This window comes from Ornithorhynchus anatinus, chromosome 12 (genome assembly GCF_004115215.2).
Source record: "Ornithorhynchus anatinus isolate Pmale09 chromosome 12, mOrnAna1.pri.v4, whole genome shotgun sequence".
Classification (NCBI taxonomy): domain Eukaryota; kingdom Metazoa; phylum Chordata; class Mammalia; order Monotremata; family Ornithorhynchidae; genus Ornithorhynchus; species Ornithorhynchus anatinus.
The window spans coordinates 49783416-49805957 of NC_041739.1; the positions used below are offsets into that span (position 1 = coordinate 49783416).

The 22542-nt window shown below is 55.2% G+C and overlaps 1 protein-coding gene across 3 annotated transcripts in view; it reads left to right on the forward strand.

Annotated features, from left to right (window-relative positions):
* The window catches only part of TSPAN5 (tetraspanin 5), an 82852-nt gene extending 62952 nt beyond the window's left edge, over positions 1-19900 (forward strand). The window contains exons 2-8 of one of the 3 annotated variants that reach the window (XM_029077126.2): positions 5947-5997; positions 12007-12153; positions 12936-13106; positions 14952-15077; positions 16999-17046; positions 17192-17308; positions 18189-19900. In XM_029077126.2, the coding sequence (XP_028932959.1) occupies positions 5947-5997; positions 12007-12153; positions 12936-13106; positions 14952-15077; positions 16999-17046; positions 17192-17308; positions 18189-18254 (726 nt within the window). In that variant the 3' untranslated portion in view covers positions 18255-19900. The other 2 variants (XM_029077129.2, XM_029077128.1) reach the window with 2 other exon arrangements.
* The last annotated feature ends 2642 nt before the right edge of the window (positions 19901-22542 follow it).

The window sequence follows — 22542 nt, forward strand, 5'->3', positions numbered from 1 at the left end:
CCTGTTGGTAAATTCATTTCCCAGGAGTCTGTGCCCCGAACTGTTAAATGCGAGACATATTTGTCCGAACTCATTTTCTCCTGGAGAAAATCCGAGACCAAGTTGATACTTAGTGGCTTGTGGGGGACTCTATAGAAACCAAATTCTTTTCTTCCCCCTGTTTAGCGGCGATGTTTTTGGTTGCGAAGAAGTCCGTTTCGTTTTCCGTTGGCAGGCTCGGGCGAGGCTGGAACCTGGAAAGTCTACGCTTTCAGAATAAGTAACAAAATGGTGCACTGGAATGACAGATGCATTTTCTGAAACCCCTTTCCTTGGCCTGGAAAGTCCACCCTCTTCGGTGTGGCCAAACCTTGGGAGTATGCCTGCTGTGTGACCTTGGGCAAATCACTTAACTTGTCTGGGCCTCAGTTTCTTCAACTGTAAAATGGGAGTTCTCCCTCCCCATTAGACTGTGAGCCCCAGTTGGGCCGGGGTGGTGTCCGATCTGATTGCCTCGGGTCTTCCCCTGTACTTTCCACAGTGCTTGGCGCATGATAAGCTTCTAGACAGTAAGCCCGTTGTGGGAAGGGATTGCCTCTCTTTATTGCCGAACTTTCCTCTCCAAGCCCTTAGTACAGTGCTCTGCACACAGTAAATGCTCAATAAATACCATTGAGTGAATGAATAATAAGCTCTTAACAAATGCCATATTTATCATTTTACCCTTTCCGTAAACTTGCCGAGTAAGGCTGGACCGACTCCGAGATCGTTACCCAGAGATCAGCTCGTCCTCTAGACTGTAAACTCAATGTGGGCAGGTAACGGGTCTGCCAACTCCGCTGTATTATACGCTCCAAGCGCTAAATACAGTGCTCGGCACATAAGTGCTTAGTAAATACCATTGATGATGAAAATAATGATGGTATTTGGTAAGCGCTTACTATGTGCCGAGCACTGTGCTTCTCTCCTTTCCTTCTCCCCCATCCTCACAGGCCTCAAGCAGCTCATTCCTCCTTTGTTCAAATGGCTCCTCCTGCCCTAGGCTGTCGGGAAGAAGGTGCGGTAAAGGCTAGCCCCTGGGGGCACCGGTTTGCTGGAATATTCCCAGTACACGCTGGTCTAATCTGCCCACCCCACAGACCACCCCAGTATAGTGCTCCGGACACAGTAGGAGCCCAGGACAACTCTCTGTCTACAGTAGGTTCCCACTCTATAATGTCGATTTTTAAAAAATGTGGTATTTGTTAAGCACTAACTTTGTGCCAGGCACTGTACTAAGCACTGGGATAGTTACAAGCTAATCAGGGTGGGCACAGTCCAGTCCCCCGTAGGGCTGACACTCTTAATCCCCATTTTACAGATGAGGTAAATGAGGCCCAAAGAAGTAGAGTGATAGAGTGATTTGCCCAAGGTCACACAGCCCTTAAGTGGCGGAGCCACTAATCGTCAATGCCGACATTTATTTTTTCTCGGAGGAGGCAGGGGCGATGCTTCGGCACATACAGAATCCTAAAATGGGTGGCAGCTACCTCAGACACAGGCCTGAATAATCCTTTCCCTAAGTGAAAACCCAAAGACAAAAATCCCCTGTAGTGGAGCCGGCCAAGTCGACACTCACCTTCTCTTCTTGGAACGGGAGGTAAGGGATTATTATTATTATTATTATCAGGGCACTTGTTAAGCGCTTACTACGTGCCAAGCACTGTTCTAAGCGCTGGGGGAGATACAAGGTCATCAGGTTGTCCCACGTGGGGCTCACGGTCTCAATCCCCATTTTATAGATGAGATACCTGAGGCGCAGAGAAATGAAGTGACTTGCCCAAGGTCACACAGCAGAGAAGTGGAGGAGCTGGGATTAGAACCCACGGCCTCTGACTCCCAAGCCCGGGCTCTTGCCACTAGGCCATGCTGGGAAGAGGAGGTTTTCTGTGTTTGTTTTGTGTTTTTCAAGCGGTTCTTATTAAGCGCTTATCTTGCGTGAGAGAGTGTACTCAGCACTACAGGATCCTCAGGACGTACACAGCCCCTGCCCCACCTGGGGCTTCCGGTCTTAGCTAGAGGATTTGGGGGACAGAGCTGATTTGGGGAAGTCCTACCATTTGGGAGGTGGCCGATGGAAAACCGTTATGGAAAGTCTGGGAATTGGGAATGACTCTGTGCTCCGTCTTGGCAGGGTGAAGGTACCCAGCTGCGAGAGATTTTGAATCAGGCTCACTCCCTGCCGAGAGGTTTGCCACTCAGTGTTCCCAAGGAGGTTTTTCTGGATACTGCGATATTTTATCTACAATAATCATCTTTTGCCGTGTTTCTTAAACAAACACATTACACAAATTCCACACCAGTAGTTATTTATATAGTCCCCGATGAACCGAAACCAAACGTTGCTGCGATGAATTGGATTTTTTTTTTTCTGGCTCCACATTAAGACAACGCCTTTGTTATAGTTTGGCTGCCTGAGTCTTATTGGTTTTGTTTGAACCATTTCCTTTACAAAATTGTTTTGTTTCGCTTTGTAGAAGAATGATGAAAATTTTAATTATCTCAAGACCAAGAATAGCGTCTGTTCTCCGAACTGGGGGGCGGGAGGGTACTCGTGGCTTCGTGAAAAGTCTTCGTTGTAATGAGGCCGGGAGCAGAAATAGAAAGAACAGACACCTAGGAGCTGGAAGACCAGAATTCTCCTTTTAGTTCTGCCTTCGGCCGGCTGTGTGACCTTGGGCAAGTCACGTGACTTCTGTGTGGCTTCAGGTCTCCCCTCAATGAAATAGGCCTGTTTTTTTACTTCCCACCCTCTCCCATCCCACCAGGGAAGAAGGGGAGTCAGTTTGGCTTGGTGGAAAGAGCCCAGGATTGGAAATGTCAGGGGACCTGAATTCCAGTCCTGGCTCTGCCCCGGCCCACTTTGTGACTATGGGCAAGTCACTTAACCTAGTCCCCTAGGCAGCCTTCCCAAAGCTTGTCCTTTTTCATCTTATTGTCTGTAACGGTGTAAAAGCACTGGATCTCTGCATACCCTGTAAATATTACTAGTCCTGAATGATTAAACCATTAAAAGGCTGGGAGGGCATAGAGGAAGATTTCAGGAGAGGAAGATTAAGAAACTGATGGCGCTCAAGTAGCTCAAGGTGTCAGTTTTCCTAGAGAATGAGTGATTCATCATCGTTAATATCAAATGGGACTTTTTGTGTGTGTCCATACAAAAATTCCGTGGGATCACTGAAGGAAAAAGTGCTTCGGAAAAGTAGAAAGCACTGTGTAAATTCCAGGTGGTTTTATTCATTGACATTGTAACCGACTCCTCTGTTCATGTGATTTTCTAGGATGTGGCTCTGCATCAGATTTCTTTAGGGAAGCAGAATATTCCAGAAGATCCAAGCGGAGGGCTCGGGAACCATGCCATCGCGTTCGGCTTTTCTTTTCCGTTTCTCCGAGCGAAGCACCCTAATTGTCCCTGCAGATAAAGTTATCTTTATTTAGCACCTTTCATCACTGGCAGAAATGCAGCTGAAGTCAGGGCTGTGACCTCGTGATCCTCCTTTGAAATGGAGCCCGGTGACCCAGTCGGAGCTGGGGAATGTTACTGGTGTCTTGGGGCTGACTGGTCTTTACTGGTGTGATCCAGGACACGGATTCAAAGAAAAGGGAGAGCTATTATCCTTTGGGTGTCACACCCTGCCTTGGGGTGAGAATTCCCTGGCCTTCTGAGCCTGCTCAGAAATCTCTGATTTCCTCTTCCCTTCTTGATCTTCACCCCTTTTCCCTTCCCTGTGGCCTCCGCTGCAGGGGAGTGGAGGTTGGTGAGGTAAACTGTAAGCTTATCGTGGGCAGGGACTGTATCTGTTTATTGTTCCATTGTCCTCTCCCAAGCGCTTACTACAGTACTCTGCACCCAGTAAGCGCTCGATAAATACGACCGAATGAATGAACGAACCCGACACACTGTATCAGCCAATCAGTGCTATTTGTTGAGTGCTTACTGTGTGCAGGCACCGTACTAAGTTTGCTGTGGTCTAGTGACTGTGGCTCATTGTGGGCAGGGAGCCGCTCTGTTATATTGCTATACTGGACTGTCCCAAGTGCATAGTACGGTGCTCTGCGCACAGTGAATGTTCAATCAATAGGAGGAACTGGGTTCTAATCCCGGTTCGGCCCTTTCTTTGCGGTGCGACCTTGGGCAGGTCGCCCGACTTCTCGGTGCCTCAGTTCCCTCATCTAGTCCTCCTTGGAAGGCAGGGACCGTGCCTGATCTGATTAGCATGTAGATCTGCCCCAGCGCTTAGCCCATTGCTCGACACCTAGTACTACTAGTATGGAGGTTCTTTGGTCAGAAACTTTAGCAATGGGAGCAGACCTTATGGCCGGAACGCTCAGGACAGTGTTTGTTTATCGGCTTCGCGGTCCTGGGGCCTGGGTCTGTGCATTCGTCCCTCACCCCCCCGGGGACACCCTCTGTTCCCCTTCCACCCGTCCGTCCCTTCCTCCCAGAGCCCTGGCGGAGGCCAGACTCCCACGTGGAGCGTGGAATGGCTCCGTCTCTCTGCCATTAGAGGGGCTTTCTCATCGAAGCCCCTGGGGCCGCGCCACTCGTAGCTTGTAATAATAATAATGATGATGATGATGGTATCTATTAAGTGCTTACTATGCGCCAGGCACTGTATTAAGCACTGGGGTGGATAAAAGCAAATGAGCGTCGGCATCTAAGCCGGCCTCTCTGCATTCTCTCTCTCTCTGCCTCGGGTGTGGACGTGATTGGAGGTCTGCTGGGGGCTCGTGCCTATTGCCTGCTGTGTGTATTTGTGTGCGTACCGTGGACACCGCCTGCTGCTTTCTGCGCGTGGCGTGCGGGCCGCCTCCCTTGGTTCAATTCTGTGTGGCTGGAACAATCAGAGGGTAGCCAGGAGGCCGCAGCCGCGGGCCGAGGCCGGGCAGGGGGAGAGCGGCTCGGGGCCCCCAGAATGGGCGCCTTCCCCAAACCGCCCCAAACGGACATTTTCGGGGTTGGCTTTGACCTTTCTCGATATTCTCTGGGCCTTGTGCGGGAGTGATGGCGAAGGGAAATAGCCATTTCCTGGATTTAATGAACAATATAGATTCAGAGGCTTCAAACACAGACCTAGGAGACTTTGAACTTCTGCTGTCCCTGGTTCCACTTCCTCTTCGTCCTCTCCTTTTCTTCCTCCTCCTCCTCTTCTCTTCCTCCTCCTCTCCTTCCTTCTCTTCCTCTTTCTCCTTGTCCTCCTCCTTGTCCTCCTGGTCCTCCTCCCTCCCTCTCCTCATCTTCATCTTCATCTCCCCCCCTTCTCGTCATCTTCCTCCTCCTCCTCACCCTCTTCCTCTAGGCTGTAGCTCGTTGTGGGCAGGGAATGTGTCTACCATGTTATATGGTCCTCTCCCAAGTACCTAGTACAGAGCTCTGCACACAGTAAACACTCAATAAATGCCATTGATTCCCATTCCTCCTCCTCCTCTTTCTCCTCCTCCTCCTCCTCCTCCCCCTCCGCGAACGGTGGGTTCACCCCATTTTTCTAAAGGCCGCTGCCCTCTGCCCCTGCAGATCCCACCTGTGCAGCCTGGAAAGGTATGGGAGGGAGGGGGCATGCTGGCGATGGTTCCCCCTTCTAGACTGTGAGCCGGTTGTTGGGTAGGGATTGTCTCTTTCTGTTCCCAAATTGTACTTTCCAAGCGCTTAATACAGAGCTCTGCACACAGTAAGCCCTCAATAAATATAATTGAATGAAATGGTGCTGCCTGTACCCCAATGGGATCGGGGTCTCCTCTTCCCTAATTCCCGATAATTCCCCACCGACTCTGGCCTAGGACCCCGGCTGCTCCCCCACTTCTTTCCACACGGCCCAGTTTGGGAGCATTCGTCCAGGAAAAGGGAGAGAGGATGACCCCCGAGGAGAAATGTTGGGCTACGTCCCCGGGAATATACCGCTCTTACGCTGATTTCTTTGTGTCTTTCAGTTTTTGGGCATTGCGTTTCTGGGAATTGGACTGTGGGCGTGGAATGAAAAAGTAAGTCACAAAGCACCAGACGTGCACTTTGGGGTGAGAGTCTGTAATGCCCTTCCTTCCTTCCTTCCTTGGCTCCGTCACCAGCAGCCGGAGGCAGAAAAGCAACTCCACGGTAAAGGTAACGGCTCTTGGTAACCATGGCACCTTTTCTAGGGCTGCTTGGGAAGAATCTTAAAGGATGCTTGCAGCAAAAAGAGCCCAGGTGCACATACATACGCATACGCATATACACAAACACACCGTCTTACCCTCAGTCACACACCCCACACAGTTTTTATACACACACACACACACACACACATCACCACCCACATATTCCATCCTGGAATTTTATCAGCGCCAAAAATGTGCGTCTCTGTGGAAAGACTCTGAGGATTTTGGTGTGGCCCGCAGCTGTTACCAACCGGATTCACTCGTCGCCACCCCAGCGCTTCGAACGCGTAACACATAACATGGCGCTTAACAGATGCCACAATAATAATAAGGTTACCCAGCAGCTGGGCTCCCCCTCTGGGCCCTGAACGCTGACCCTCTGTATTGGACTGTTTGCACACTGGACTCCTAGGGAAAACTCGGACAAGACCGGCTATCGGTGAGGAGATGATTAAGAACGAGGGACGAGGTTGGTGGGAGGCTGAGGGATTGTCTAGTCAGATGGCCTCCATCCTGTGAGATCGACCGGTCGTTAAATCCGCGTGGGCGGAAATGGGAAAACGTAAGGGTGATAGCGTGGCCTAATGGAAAGAGCACAGGCCTGGGACTAGGAGGACTTGGGTTCTAATCCCGACTCTACCACTTGCTTGCTGGGTGACCTTGGACACGTCACTTAACTCCTCTGTCCCTCAGTTTCCTCATTTGTTCACCCTTTCCCTTCGACTGTGAGTCCAACATAGGACGGGGACTGTATCCAACCTGATTATGGTGTATCAACCTCAGGTCTTAGGGGTTGACCTTCAGAAGGCGCTTAACAAATACCAGATTTGTTAGCTTGTCGTGGGCAGGGAATGTATCTGTTATATTGTTATATTTCACTCTCCCAAATGCTTAGTACAGTGCTCTGCACACAGTAAGTGCTCAGTAGATACGATTGACTGCTGGGGTCCAGGGGCCGAAAACAGGGGGAAGAATGTTTTTTCAAACCGGGCCCTCCTGTGAGAGGCGAAGACAGGGCGCCCCACGGTCTGTGAGGCCAGGCACAGGCCCGGGTGTCAGAAGGACCAGGGTGCTAATCCCAGCTCCGCCACTTGTCTGCTGTGTGACCTTGGTCGGGTCACTTCACTTTTCTGGGCATCAGTTTCCTCATTTGTAAAAGAGGGATTAAGACCGTGAGCCCCAGGTGGGACAGGGACTGTGTCCAACCTGATTATCTCGTATCTACCCCAGAGCTTACAACAATGCCGGGCACATAGTAAGCGCTTAGCAACTGCCATAATAATTATTATTATTCTGTCACAGTGCCCTCCTTGACGGCCCAGTTCCCGGGACCCCCCCCCCCCCAGAGCATCCAGCCTCTGGCCCCCTTAAGGTGGAGTTTTACTGGGGGCGAGTCCCAGGGGGCAAAGGTGGCCTTCGAAGTCACCTCCTGTGTGCTCCCTGACTGGCTCACGGCAGTTGCCATTTAGTGATCGGCTCCGGGGGGAGGGACACTATTGCGTCAACCTCCGGACGTCCCAGAGATTCACACCCCCCGGACCCCCCCAAACTCCACACGTACGCAGTTGGATGGTCCGGGCCTAGCCCTGAGGCGGGTTGACCAGCAGGGCAACCGTGCCATCCTTCCTCTAAGTGCCATTGGCCTTTCATTCCTTCCTTCATTCAATTACATTTATTTGAGCACTTCCTGGGTGCAGAGCACTGTACTAAGCCCTTGAAAAGTACAATTCAGCAATAAAGAGAGACAATCCCTGACCACACTGGGCTTGCAGCCTAGAAGTGGGAAGACGGCCATCAAAAGAAGTAAACAGGCATCAGTATAAATAACTAGAATTATAGATATATACACATCCAAACAAGTAAAGAGGCATCGATGTAAATGTGTAAATTATAGGCTTCAGTCCCTGTCAGTCAATCGTAGTTATTGAGTGCTCACTGCGTGCAGAGCACTGGACTAAGCGCTCGGGAGAATACGATAGAGCAGACCGAGCCCTGGGCCGCGCTCACGGAAGTCAGTGCTTAGTCCAGTGCTCTGCACGCAGCGAGCGCTCAATAAAGACACCCGAACGACATCTGGCCGAGCTTGGCCGGTGCTTCCGATCCGAAGGCCGCCCTCGGATAGGCTCAGGGTGGCCCTGGAGGGTTCTCGTGGAAACCAGGACGAAACTGAGGGTGGAACCATCCGTGAAGGCGACTTTTTGAGGGGAAAGCCTGTTTGAGGTGATTCTGAACTATTTATTTTGGGAGGGGAACACCTGACAGCCAATCACTTTCATTCGTTCATTCATTCGTTCCTATTTATTAAGCCCTTACTGTGTGCAGAGCACCGTACGAAGTGACTGGGAAAGTAAAATACAGCCATAAAACAGTGACAATCCCTGCCCACCACGAGTTCACAGGCTGGCAGAAGGGAGGCAGACATCAGTACGAATAAACAGACATCGATATGAATAAATAAAATGGCAGATATGGACATAAGCGGTGTGGGGCAGGGAGGGGGAGAAGAGCAAAGGGAGCTAGTCAGTGTGACACAGAAGGGAGTGGGAGATGAGGACAAGGGGGGCTCAGTCTGGGAAGGCCCCTTGGAGGAGTTGTGACTTCAGTAAGGCTTTGACGGGGGAGAGAGTGATGGTCCGGTGGATTTGAGGAAGGAGGGCGTTTCAGACCAGAGGCAGGACGTGGGCCAGGGGTCGGAGGCGAGACGGGAGAGATGGAGGCCCGGCGAGGAGGTTGGCGGCGCCAGAGGAACGGAGTGTGCGGGCCGGGCGGTAGAAGGAGAGAAGGGAGGGGAGTTAGGAGGGGACGGGGGATGGACGGCTTTAAAGCCAAGAGTGAGGAGTTTTTGTTAGATGCAGAGGTGGGTGGGCAACCGCTGGAGATTCTGGGGGGGAGTGGTAACGTGTCCTGAATGTTTCTGTAGAAAGATGATCCAGACACCACAGGGGTCCCCAGATAGGAGGTCGGTTTCCCTGATAGGTGGACTTTTGGGGTGGTTTTTGTCGTTTGGGCCAGAGAAAGAACGACACCAGTCGACGGAAAATGTGTTTCCTCGCTCAGACGTTAATCATTAGGCTAGCTTGGTGTTTTGCTTTCTGTGGGTGAATTCATCCTTTGATGATATCTAAATGCTTTTCATTCGGTCGGACTTACTTCACACTTACTGTGTGCAGAGCACTGTACTAAGCGCTTGGGAGTTCTGCGTCAAGCCCCGGGCCCGCCACGGCGGGGTAGTAAGCTCGTGGCGTGCAGGGAATGTGTCCACCCACTCTGTTCTCTCCGAGCGCTCACTCCGGTGCTCTGCATACAGTGAGCGCTCAATAAATACCGTCGATTGATCGTTACCGGTCATGATGGTTGCAGGGGCTGGCTGCTGGCCCAGGATTTAGAGTTTTAGGGGTGAGGGGAGGAGAAGAGGACGGATCCTCCCCGACTATTAGCAGGAAAAGCCGCCACGGTGAGCCGTGCTTTGAACCGCTCTCTCTCCCTCGTGGCCAACTGGGCACACGGCAAGCTATCGAAGCCAGCGTATTAGTCGCATTTATCGACGGTTTAAATGGTATTCGTTAGATCCTTACGCTGTACCAAGCGCTGTGTTAAGCGCTGGGGTAGATGCAAGATAATCAGGTTGGACCCAGTCCCCGTCCCACAGGGGCTCACGGCCTTAACCCCTCATTTTATAGATGAGGAAACCGAGGCACAGAGAAGTTGTGACTTGGCCGAGGTCGACAGTGAAGGGTCGGAGCCGGAACTGGAACCCAGGACCTCCGACTCCCAGGCCCTTGTTCTTTCTAGCGGGCCGTGTTGCTTTATCGAGCACCCACTTGGTGTGGGGCACTGTACTAGGCACTTGGCAGTATGGGATCTATAGATCAGTGGTATTTATTGAGTTCTTGCTACATGCAGAACACTGTACTAAGCGTTTAATAACAAAATGACATGTCCCCTGCCCACAAGGAGCTTACACACTAACAGAGGTGACAAACATCACAATATTTGCAATAGGAAAGGTCAAAATAAATACACACACACACATTAAGGAGGGTATAAGTGCTAGAGTTGGCTGAAGGAATGATAGACTCAGGGTGCTGGGAAATGAATCAGGGAAGGCTGATTGGAGGAGGTGGAATCTTTAGGAAGGTTGTGTGACGTTGGACAAGTCCCTTGGGACTGTTCTCCTTCGTACTTAAGTCTGTGAGCCCCGTGTGGGTTAGGGACTGTGTCTGACCTGATTATCTCGTATCAGATGTAGCACATTGTAAGCCTTTAACAGATAATAATAACAGTTGTTATTCTTTTTATCATTAGAAATGCGAGCCCGAGCGGACCATTGGTCTGACCTATAAATAACTTTGCCTATGGTCTTGGTTAAATTGCAAATGTACAAAATAACTAGAATTCCGCCAAAGATAACGCGGGGGTGGGACGGGGCACTATGGATTCTGGTCTTCCGCCAGGGGCTCTCTAATAATAATCGTGCCGTTTTTGTTAGGCGCTTACTATGTGCCAAGCATTGTTCTGAGGGCCAAGGCAGCTACGATACAATCAGATAGGACACATTCTCCGTCCCACCCAGGGCTCACAATCTAAGAACAACAGACATTTAATTCCCACTTGACGAACGAGGAAGCCAAGTCCCAGAGGAGCCGAGTGACTTGCCCGAGGTCACCCAGCGGGCAAGTAGCAGAGCCAGGATTAGAACCCAGGTCTCCCGACTCTGTCCCGTGCTCTTTCCGCTAGGCCACGTGGCTGCTTCAGCCTGCTTGCTGTCAGTCAGTCGTATTTATCGAGCGTCTACCGTCTGCAGAGCACTTGGGAGAGAACGGTGCAATGATAGACACATTTCCTGCCCACAGTGAGCTTCCTTACAGTTCAGAGGGTCCGGCTTTGATTTCCAGCTCCAGTCTTGGACCTGGGATATCTGAACGACCTTTTCCACTATCGGGGGCTGGTTTAGCCGGGGCCTGTGAGTCAGGGATACCGAGGGCTTGTATTAATGTCTATCTCGCCCTCTAGACTGTAAGGTCGTTGTGGGCAGGAAATATGTCTGTTTACTGCTCTATTGTACTCTCCCAAGCGCTTTGTACAGTGCTTTACACACCGTAAACTCCGAGTCAATACCGAGAAGCAGCGTGGCGTAGTGGATTAAGATTAAGTGGATTAAGTCAGACGGTCATGGATTCTAATTCTGCCTCCACCACTTTTCTGCTGGGTGGCCTTGGGCAAGTCACTTCACTTCTCTGTGCCTCAGTTACCTCATCTCTGAAGTGGGGATGGAGACTGTGAGCCCCACGTGAGACAGGGACTGTGTCCAACCCAATTTGCTCGTATCCATCCCAGGGCTTAGTAAAGCATCTGTCCCAGAGGAAGCACTTAGCAAACACAGTGATGATAATAATTGGCTTGTATCCACCCCAGCGCTTAGTAAAGTGCCTGGCACATAGTAAGCGCTTAACCAATACCCCCATTATCACAAGCCAGCAGAATCAGCAGACACATTGCCTGCCCATAATGAGTTTGCAGTCTCCAGCTGGTCTGAGGAGAGTACGACAAATGCCCGTTTCCAAGATAGAGAAGGCAGCGAGGAAGGTGGGTGTGGAATGGTTGCCACTCGGACGCTCCGGAGGACCCCACCAGTGTGTTCATTCGTATTTATCGAGCGCTTACTGTGTGCGGAGCACTGTACTGAGCGCTTGGGAAAGTCCAACGCAGCGACGAAGAGTGACAATCCCCTCCCACAACGGGCTCACGGTCTAGAGGTCGGGGTGGACCGAGGTGACTCTGCGGGGGGCCGGGCGGCCGGGGCGGGTATCCGCTGCTCCCCGGTGACGGCGGGGCGGGACGGGTTTTGTCGTCCAGGGAGTGCTGTCCAACATCTCGTCCATCACCGACCTGGGCGGCTTCGACCCCGTCTGGCTCTTCCTGGTGGTCGGAGGGGTGATGTTCATCTTGGGATTTGCCGGCTGCATCGGCGCCCTCCGGGAGAATACCTTCCTGCTCAAGTTTGTAAGGACCACGGTGCCCTGGCCCGGCGGGCCACGGGGGGGTGGGGGGGTGAACCGATGGCCGGGTGTGTGTGTCCGGGGGTGGGGGGAGGGTCTGTCCTTCCCACGGCACCCTCCGGGACCAGATCCCCCCACGGGGATGACCCCAGAGGCAGAAGGACCACTCCCCTGTAGGTCCTTCCCCTGTGCGGAAGGCTAGCGGAAAGAGCCCGGGCCTGGGAGTCGGAGGTCCTGGGATCGAATCCCAGCTCATCCAGGTACCTGCTGAGTGACCTTGGGCTTGCCCACTCCACTTTTCTGAGCCTCAGTTCCCTCATCTGCAGAATGGAGACTCAATCCCTTTCTCTTTCCGACTCAGACTGTGAGCCTTATGTGGGACCTGGTGATCTTTCATCTACTCCAGCTCTTAGTATGGTGCTTGGCACAGAGAAAGTCCTTAAATACCCACAGTTATTATTATGCTATTTTAGGCCCTCTCAGTGTCCACCCTAACTGAGGTTTTGGGATAAACTAGCACCCTTTTCCCATCCGTAAATGGGGGTTTGATACCCAATATCTCTCCCCCATAGACCATGTGGGACGGGGACTAGGTCTGACATGATTACCCTTATATCTACCCCAGTGCTTATCCCAGAGTCAGTGCTTAATCGTTGCCCTTTGTTAGGCAAGGGAAGGACGCCGCATCCGTGAATATGCAGAACTGCCCTCCTGACTGTTCTCCACATGTGTGTTTGCGTGTGTGTATGTGTGTTTGTGTCCGTGCGCATGTGTGTTTTGTCCTAGTTCTCGGTGTTCCTGGGCATTATTTTCTTCCTGGAGCTGACGGCCGGGGTCCTGGCGTTTGTCTTCAAAGACTGGATCAAAGACCAGCTGTATTTCTTCATCAACAACAACATCCGAGCCTACAGGGATGATATCGATTTGCAGAACCTCATAGACTTCACCCAGGAATACGTAAGTCGAAATCCCGCGTCTGCCGGCGTCCCCCCGGAGCCCGGTCGAGATCCCGTTCCCCCGAGGAGCCGGCCCCTGCCCGTGCCCATCCTTCCCATCCCAAACCCGATTCCGTCTCCCCGGGAGGGGTGGGAATGTGGAAGGGAGGCGGCTTTCTCTTGCTTCCTGCCGTTCTCCGGTTGGTGAGAGGCGAGGGGAGAGACGGGGAGGAGTCGCGGGGGGTCGTGAGGATCCACCCGCCGGCCAGCTTCCCTTGCCGTACGATCGGCGGAAGCAAACGTTCTCGACGGGAGTGTTAAAATTCCCCTGGGTTTTCCGAGACTTTTTGGTGCTGGTGACTTGCGTAGGCAATAATAGTAACAGTAGTAAGTGGGGTATTTATTTCGCGCTAACTATGTGCCAGGCACGGTACTGAAGCGCCGGGGTGGATCCGAACAAATGGTGTTGGACCCAGTCCCCGTCCCACGTGGGGCTCACGGTCTCGATCCCCCTTTTACAGATGAGGTAACTGAGGCCCAGAGAAATGAAGTGACTCGCCCAAGGTCATGCAGCAGATAAGTGGCAGAGCCAGGATCAGAACCCATGACCTTCTGACTCCCAGGCCTGTGTTCTACCCACTCCACCAGGGGGTTCTTGGTATCGTGAAATTTCCCAGTGTACATTGTACGATTGTAAGCCACACTGGAAGATCCTCGAGGGCGGGGATCGCGTCGGCTTGCTCTTTTGTCCTCTCCCGAGAGCTTAGTACAGTATTCCGTTCACAGCAAGCGCTCAATAAATACCATCGATGGATTTGATTAGAAGGCTTTTAAAGGCGCCGAGCCGAATAGAGACGGGGGCGGGCAGCCTGAAGGCTCGGGCGGCGGCTGGGCGGTCGACCCCGTTCGGGTCGGGGGTTAAGCGGCGATGCGTCCGAGGATGAGTCTCGGTCGTTTTGCCGTTGAGTGAGAGAGCCGAGCGGGCTGGGGCTCGGCTTTTTTGGGGGGTAGGTGGGTGGGCTTAAAGGGGCAGGGGGTCCAGGGAGGGAGGCCCAACGAGCTTCCCGGGGCCGAATCTGCTTTCCGTGGCCAAAAGTGTCTCGGGGAGGCCTTTGCTCCCTGGGGTCGGGGAGGAAGGGGAGTCTGAGGTGGGCTCCCCCATCCCCTCTCCACCCGCACCCTCCTACTGGGCCCAGATCCCCACGCTGGGCGCTTCAGGGCACGGACGATAAAGAATCCAGCGTGGCAGAGTGGATAGGGCCCGGGCCTGGGAGTCAGAAGGTCATGGGTTCTAATCCCGGCTCCGTCATTTGTCTGCCGCGTGACCTTGAGCGAGTCACTTCGCTTCTCCGGGCCTCGGTCACTCCATGGCTATTGGGACCGGGAGCCCCAGGTGGGACAGGGACTGTGTTCAACCCGATTAGCTCGCGTCCACCCCGGCGCTTAGTACAGTGCCTGGCTCGGAGTGAGCGCTTAACGAATACCACGGTGATTGCAATTATTATTATTATCCAAGAGCCCTTCTAGACTGTGAGCCAGTCGCTGGGTAGGGATTGCCTCTAATTGTCGCCGAATGGTACTCTCCAAGCGCTTAGTCGGGTGCGCCGCGCGCAGGGAGCGCTCAATAAATACGATTGAATGAAAGAATGAAGAGCCGCTCCCTTTCACCAACGCGTAGGAGCTCTCGGTCTTCAAAAGAAAGAAAGGGAAGAAATGGGAGGATTAGTTCCCGGGTGGTCGATGCCAGGGGGTGGAGGGGTGAGGGACGGGAGTGGGGGTCTCCGGGGCCTGGGGGGGGGGCTCCCGGGGGTCCGGGCGGTCCTGGCGTAGCATCCTCCGTGCGCTGATATTGTTTCTCTCGCTCTAGTGGCAGTGTTGCGGGGCTTTTGGAGCCGATGACTGGAACCTAAATATTTACTTCAATTGCACAGATTCTAACGCCAGCCGGGAGCGCTGCGGTGTGCCCTTCTCGTGCTGTACCAAAGACCCTGCGGTAAGCGCGGGCGCGGACCCTGGCCCCGGGCCCGGAGGGGGCTCCCGGGGGGAGGGCCGCGTTCGCCGTCCGGTTGCCGACCGAGCGCCCACCGGGTGCGCAGCGCCGTACGGAGCGCCGGCGGGAGGGCGACGCGGAGGAGTTGGAAGGTGCCAACCCTGCTCTCCTCCCGCCCCAGGCAGGACCCGGGTGCCCCGCTCGGAGGGGACGAGGGACCCCGCGGGCTCGACTGTCACGGGGCTTGTGGGCCCGGCCGGGACCCTGCTCAGGACGGAGGTCCTGAATGATAATGATAATGATAATAATAGTGATATTTATTAAGGGATTACTGTGTGCCAAGCACTGGTCTGTGCGCTGGGGGAGATCCAAGGTGATCAGGTTGTCCCACAAGGGGCTCACAGTCTTCATCCCCATTTTACAGTTGAGGGAACCGAGGCACAGAGAAGTGAAGTGACTTAATAATTGTGGTATTTGTTAAGCTCTTATTATGTGCCAGGCACCGTACTAAGCACTGGGGTGGATACAGGCAAATCAGGTTGGACCCAGTCCCTGTCCCACCTGGGGCTCACAGTCTCACTTTACAGATGAGGTAACTGTGGCACAGAGAAGTGAAGTGACTTGCCCAAGATCACCCAGCAGATAAGTGGCTGAGGCAGGAGTAAAACCCAGGACCTTCTGACCCCCGGGCCCATGCTCTGTCCACTAGGCCACGTTGCTTATTATTATTATTATTAGGCCCAGATGGGAATCTGCTCTAATTCATGGAGCTTGACGGGGTTCAGGAATAACAGCAGGAATAATCCCTGTAGTATTTGATGTAATCGTGGCATTTGTTAAGAGCTTACTATGTGCAAAGCACTGTTCTAAGCGCTGGGGAGGATACAAGGTCATCAGGTTGTCCCATGTGGGGCTCACAGTGATATGCGTTTACTACGTGTCAAGCACCGTACTAAGCGCTGAGGTAGATTCAAGATCATCAGTTCGGACGCGGTCCCTGTCCCACTTGGGGCTCTCCGTCTAAGGGGGAGGGAGAAGGGATGTTTTATCCCCATTTTACAGAGGAGGAAAGTGGGGCTTGGGGAAGTCAAGTGACTTGCCCTTGATCACACAACAGGCAAGTGGCTGAGCGGGATTAGAACTCAGGCTCCCTGGAGCCCAGGCTCTTTCCACTAGACCACACTGCTCCTCGGTAATCCCATTCTCCTTCCCTGAACGGGGAAGGGCAGGGGGCTTGAGGGAATTTCCTCCTCTTCCAGAAGGGTCTTGGGCTCCTTTCTCCTCTCCGGCCTCCCTCTGAGTGAGAGGCTTCCTTGAACGACCACCCTGAGGTCCGTCAGACCCCATAAACTTCCTTCACTCATTCAGTCGTATTTATTGAGCCCTTACTGTGTGCAAAGCACTGTACTAAGCGCTTGGGAGAGTGCAATAGAACAATAAAGGGACACATTCCCTGCCCACAATGAGTTTACAGCCTAGACGGGGAGCCGGTCGTGAATAGAAATGAATAAATGAATAAACCCCAGGCTAGAGGCGGAGCAGAGCGGGCCCCTCCAGTGTCTTGCTGTGCTGAGCGCCCCGACCGGCAAGGCCTAACTGATAGAGCGCGGGCCTGGGAGTCAGAAGGTCATGGGTTCTTATCCTCCTCCGCCATTTCCCTGCCGTTTGACCTGGGCAAGTCACTTCACTTCTCAGTGCATCTGTAAAATGGGGATGGAGACCGTGAGCCCCACAGGGGACAGGGACCGCGTCCAACCCGATTCGCTTGAATCCACCCCAGCGCTTAGTACGGTGCCGGGCGCACAGCGAGAGCTTAACGAATCCCACTACTCCTTAACGAATCCCACTCCTGCTGAGCCCCCTTCCCACGGTCCCCCGAGCCGGAGCGATGGGGACCTGATCTTGTCTCTGCTCTGCCCGTCAGGAAGATGTCATCAACACGCAGTGCGGCTACGACGCCCGGCAGAAACCGGTAGGTGGACTCTTTGCCGGGCCCCCACCGGGGCGAGCCGGCCCTCCCTCCCGGCCCCCTCGACCCCCGACCCCCGGCCCCGGGCGGTCGGATGCTGAATGTTCCCGGGCCTCGGCCCCCGTGGCGTCTCTCTCCCTGTGTGTAGGAGGTGGACCAGCAGATGGTCATCTACACGAAAGGCTGCGTGCCCCAGTTTGAGAAGTGGCTTCAGGACAACCTCACCATCGTGGCCGGGGTCTTCATCGGCATCGCGTTGCTGCAGGTGCGTCCCCGGGTGGCGCTCCGGGCGGCGGGGAGGGGCTCCCCGACCGGACGTCGGGCCGGCGCCCTCGGCTCCGGTCTGCTCGGGCCCCCGAACCGGAGTTCGCACGCTCTCCGTGGGCCTCGGCCACTCCAGGAATAACAACAACAACGGTGGAATCACGTGCCGGACGCTGGAGTGATAATAATGACAGTGATGGTATCTCTTAAGCGCTTACTATGTGCCAGGCACGGTACTAAGCGCGGGGGGTGGATAAAGCAAATCGGGTTGGACACAGTCCCTGTCCCGCGTGGGGCTCGCAGGCTTCATCCCTATTTTACAGATGAGGGAACTGAGGCCCAGAGAAGTGAAGTGACTTGCCCGAGGCCACACAGCAGTACGGAGCAGGGTAGCGGCTAGAGCCGGGGCCTGGGATTCAGATGGTCGCGCGTTCTAATCCCGGCTCCGCCGCTTGTCTGCCGTGTGACCTGGAGCAAGTCACTTCACTTCCCCAGTGCCCGTTACCTTATCTGCAAAATGGGGATTGAGATGTGGGACACGGGCCGCAGTTTGCTTCTATCCGCCCCAGTGCTTAGTACAGTGAGTTCTGAACGCATAGCGAGTGCTTAATAAACGGATAAAGGCCCCGTCCCACGTGGGGCTCCCAGTCTCAATCCCCACTTTCCAGATGAGGGAACCGCGGCCCAGAGAAGTGAAGTGACTTCCCTCGGGTCACACAGCAGACAAGTGGCGGAGCCGGGATTAGAACCCTGGACCTTTTGACTCCCGGACCCGGGCTCTAGCCCCTAGGCCGTGCCGCTCCTCCTGCCGTGGACCGAGCAGGGGCCGGCCCCGGTTAAGCCCCGCTGAGGAATGGCGTGCCCTCTCTCTCCTCCCGCAGATCTTCGGAATCTGCTTAGCCCAGAACCTGGTGAGCGACATCGAGGCGGTCAGAGCCAGCTGGTAGGACCCGCTGCACCGACCGCGTGACCGGACACTGGACCGTCCCCGCGCCGGTCCGGGGACTCCTGACCGACCCCCCCCCCAGCCTCGCCCACCCCGGCCGGGGGGCGCCGACGGATCCTCCCAACCGCCGGCCCCGAAAAGGCCCAGCCGCGGACCTCTCCTGGGCCCCGAATTCTCGGAACCGGCCGCCCTCCCGGCCACACCGGCCGCCGGGGGGGACCGGCGGCTCTTCCTCCTCCGCGGCGGACGGACGGACAGGCTGACCGGGAGGAGAGCCATCCGGGTCCCTCCACCTCGGGGACCCCGGCCCCGAGGCCTCGGACGAGGGAACGGGAGGGAGACATCCGGGCCCGGCGGCGCCCCTCCCATCCCCCCCGCCGGCGAGGGGGAGATCTTCAGGACTGGCGCTGAGCCACCGAAGCGAGTTTCCCACCCGGGACGTGGCGGGACACGGCCTCCTCGGCGGAGGCCTCCGAGCCGGCGACCAGGACTGCGTTCGGAAGAGCGGAGGTGCCGGCGGGATGCGGATAGGTGCCGTGGCGGCCGCCTAGGCCTTCCGGACCATCGGCCGGATTCCCCGGAAGCTTCTGGAACCACTGGGGTGGGAGGGCGTGGTTGGGGTGGGGGGAGAGTTGGGGACTTCTCTGGAGAAAGCTCTGGCTTGGATCCAGTTTTCCGATTTCTTTTCGGAGGTGATTTTTTCCGGCTAAAAGTTTGGCTTTCCTTTTTTCTTGTTTTTTTTTTTTGTTTTTTTTACAATCTTCTTCCCTGCATGAACTGTGAATTTCGATCCTGGAAGCCTCTCGGTGCCCCCGGCCCCCTCCCCGGCCCCGCAGCCGTGCCCAGAGGGACTCCCGGCACACACCGTTATTTATTCGAGGGCGAGGTGGGGTTCCGGCCCTCGGAGTTTCGGGGGGAAGGGCTCACTCTGCTCCAGCAAGAGGTCCCCGGGACTCGGCAACTTTGCCCTCCCCTCCCCGATCCCGTTTCCCTCCAGCCCCGAGTGGAGTCAATCACAGTCCAGGATTAGCCATCCAGTCGGGAGGAGAGAAACCACGCATTTCTCCATTGCGGGCGCCAAACTGCTCCGGTGGGAATGGAGCCCGAGGGCTGGGCAGGGGGATGACTGCAATGACACGTGACCCCAGAGCCTTTCTCCCACTCCTGCAGGGCCCGCGGGCTGGGCAGGGGGATGACCTCAATGGCATCTGACCCCCAGAGCCCATCTTCTACTCCAGCAGGGCCCAGGGGCTGGGACCGGCCTTTGCTTCCATCTCTCAGGAGGTGTCTCGATACGCGTTCGGGGCGCGCTGGGGAGGGGAGGGTCGCGGAAAGGAGCCGTCGGCCCGGCGGGCTGGTTCGGGGGGCCCGGACGCCCGCGTCCTCCCCGCCTGCCCAGACCCGCCGCTTGGCCTCGATCGGTCTTCGGGAGGACTCGGGGATCTCCAGTTGCACTTTGGTCTTTTCTGTTTCTTACCTCGTCCTCCCCGCGGCCTCCACCCGACCCGATCCGGGGAATTCGGCCAACGCGGAATCGAGGCCCCAGGCGACGGCAAGTGAGTTTCCGTTTTTCAACCGCTGGTTCTTTTTTTACACGTGGAAGGTGTTTGTCTAGAGGCCGTGGGTAATAAACCTGGTTCCACCCGACCCCAGGATCCTGTCTTCCTTCAGCTTGCTTCGGGGGCCGGGGGCCGGGGTGGGGCGGGAAGGGCAGCGGTAACAGAATGTATCGGCCGCTTACAACGTGCGGAGCACTCTGCTGAGAGTACACGGGTGGAAATTAGTCTCAATGCAGAGGCAGCGTGTCCTAGTGGATAGAGCACGGACCTGAGAGTAGAAAGACCTGGGTTCTAATCCTGGCACTGCCCCCCTTTGTCTGCTGTGTGGCCTTGGGCGAGTCACTTCACTTCTCTGGGCCTCAGTCACCTCATCTGTCAAATGGGGATGAAGACTGTGAGCCCCACGCGGGACAGGGACTGTGTCCAACCCGATTTGCTTTGATCTATCCCAGCGCTTAGAACGGTGCTTGACGCGCAGTAAGTTCTTAACAAATAGCACGATTATTATAATTATTCTTAGTAGCAGTAGTTTCCCCTCTCAGGACGGCACCCGGAGAGTTTCCAGTCGTCTACCAGTCTCGGCAACGGGAGGGAGAGTCGAGCGGAGGCCTGTCCGTTCCGTCCCTGGCTTGGCCGGCGGCTAGCGAGCGGCGGGCCATTTGCTACGGGGCAAAACTCCCCCGTGCCGGGCAGCGATGACCCGGGAGAGAGTCGAGGGCGGAGACTCGAGTTTACCACGTGGAAGGTGGCGACGGTAAACCACTGCCGGATTTTTCCCAAGAGAAGTCTGTGGATCCACTACCGGGATGACGACAGACGGAGAACCGGGCCTTCGGGGAGAGGTGCGTCCGTGGTGTCGCTACGGGTCGGAGACGACTCGACGGCATGAGACAAGACAAGGAGTAGTCTAATCGTCATCATAGTATCGTCGTCATCACTGTAGTGAATCGTGTCATAATTTTAGTGCCGTCGTCGTCGTAGTGATGATAATAATATCGATGATGGTATTTGTTAAGCGCTTACTATGTGCCTCTGTTCTAAATGCTGGGGGAGATACAAGGTTACCAGGTTGTCCCAGGCGGGCCTCCCGGTCTTAATCCCAATTTTCCATGATGAAGTAACTGAAGCCCAGAGAAGTGAAGTGACTTGCCCTAAGTCCCCCAGCCGACAAGTGGCGGAGCCGTGATTAGAACCCAGGACCTCCGACCCCCAAGCCCGGGACCTTTCCACTAAGCCACGCTGATAGTTGTGTCATTGTAGTGGTAGTGTCGACATCGTCGTCGTCAGAGTGCCGTCATCGTAGCGGTGGTCACGACGTCCTTGCGATGGCAGTCGTGCCGTTGCCGGAGTAGAATTGGCCACGGTCGTTGTAGTAGCGGTCACTGGCGCGGTTGTGGTAGTTGTGAGAAACAGTGGCGCGTCGTGGCGAGAGCACGGGCCTGGGAGGTCGTGGATTCCAATCCCGGGTCGGCCATTGTCCGCTGTGTCACCCTGAGCGAGCGCTTCACTTCCCCCGGGCCTCAGTGACCTCATCTGCAAACTGGGGATTGAGACCGCGAGCCCCACGTGGGCCGGGAGACTGCGTCCAACCCGATTGGCTCGTATCCATCCCGGCGCCTCGTACAGCGCCCGGCACGTAGCGAGCGCTTAACGGATACCGTCCTGATGACTAGTAGGAGATTCTGTCACAGTCATCGTGGCGATAGTTGTCGTCAGGTGTCGCCGTAGCTGTGGTCGGAGGCGTCGTACCGGCAGCCGTAGTAGAGGCGGCAGCCGCGTGGCGGCAATTGTCGTCGTCGTAGTAGTTGCCGTCGTGGTCGTCGTCACGGTAGTGATCGTCCCAGTGGCGGCCGTTCTGGAGAGGTCGAGTCGTCGTCGTATCGTCGCGGTAGAAGCCGTGCCGGAGGAGTCCGTTATTGCCCTAGAAGTCGGAGTCGCCCTTGGAGTAGGAGCGGGTATTCTACTAGCGCCAGTCGTCGTGCCGGGAGTTGGCGTCATCAGAGAAGTGGGGTTTATTAAGCACTCGTTATCTGCAGCCAAACTCTGACCACGCGCAAGGTAAATGGGCTAGACAGAGACTCTGTCTCGTATAGGACTCACTAGCTAAATGTAGCGAGAGTTGAAAAGTGAGAGTTTCCGGTCGTCTACCAGTCTCGGCTACGGGAGGGAGAGTTCAGGCGGAGGCCTGTCCGTGCCGTCCCTGGCTTGGCCGGTGGCTAGCGAGCGGCGGGCCGTCGGCTACGGGGCAAAACTCGCCCGTGCCGGGCAGCGGCGGCACGGGAGAGAGTGGAGAGCGGAGACTAGAGTTTACTTCGCCGAAGGCCGCGAAAGTCAACCGCTGCTGGATTTTTCCCAAGAAGAGTCTGTGGATCCACTACCGGAACGACGGCAGATGGAGAGCGGGGCCTTCTGGGAGAGACGCGTCCGTGGCGTCGCTGTGGGTCGGAGACGACTCGACGGCATGAGACAAGACAAGGTAAATCCTGACAAACTGACCTCTGTGGTCCAAGAACACACCGCTGAGGGTGAAGCTCACCTATGGATGCCTATGTGGCAGAAAAGACCACATCAGCATTGTTGTGTTGCTCTGGCTAGCGTTTGCCGCACCTGGGCCTGTTTTTTGGGGGGGGGGGTTTGCCTCCTTTCGTGTTCCTTATGAAGCTTTGGGTGGGAGAGAGCGGCTCCTTCCTCGATAAAATCTAAAAAGGCGGTAACAGGGAAACGTCCACC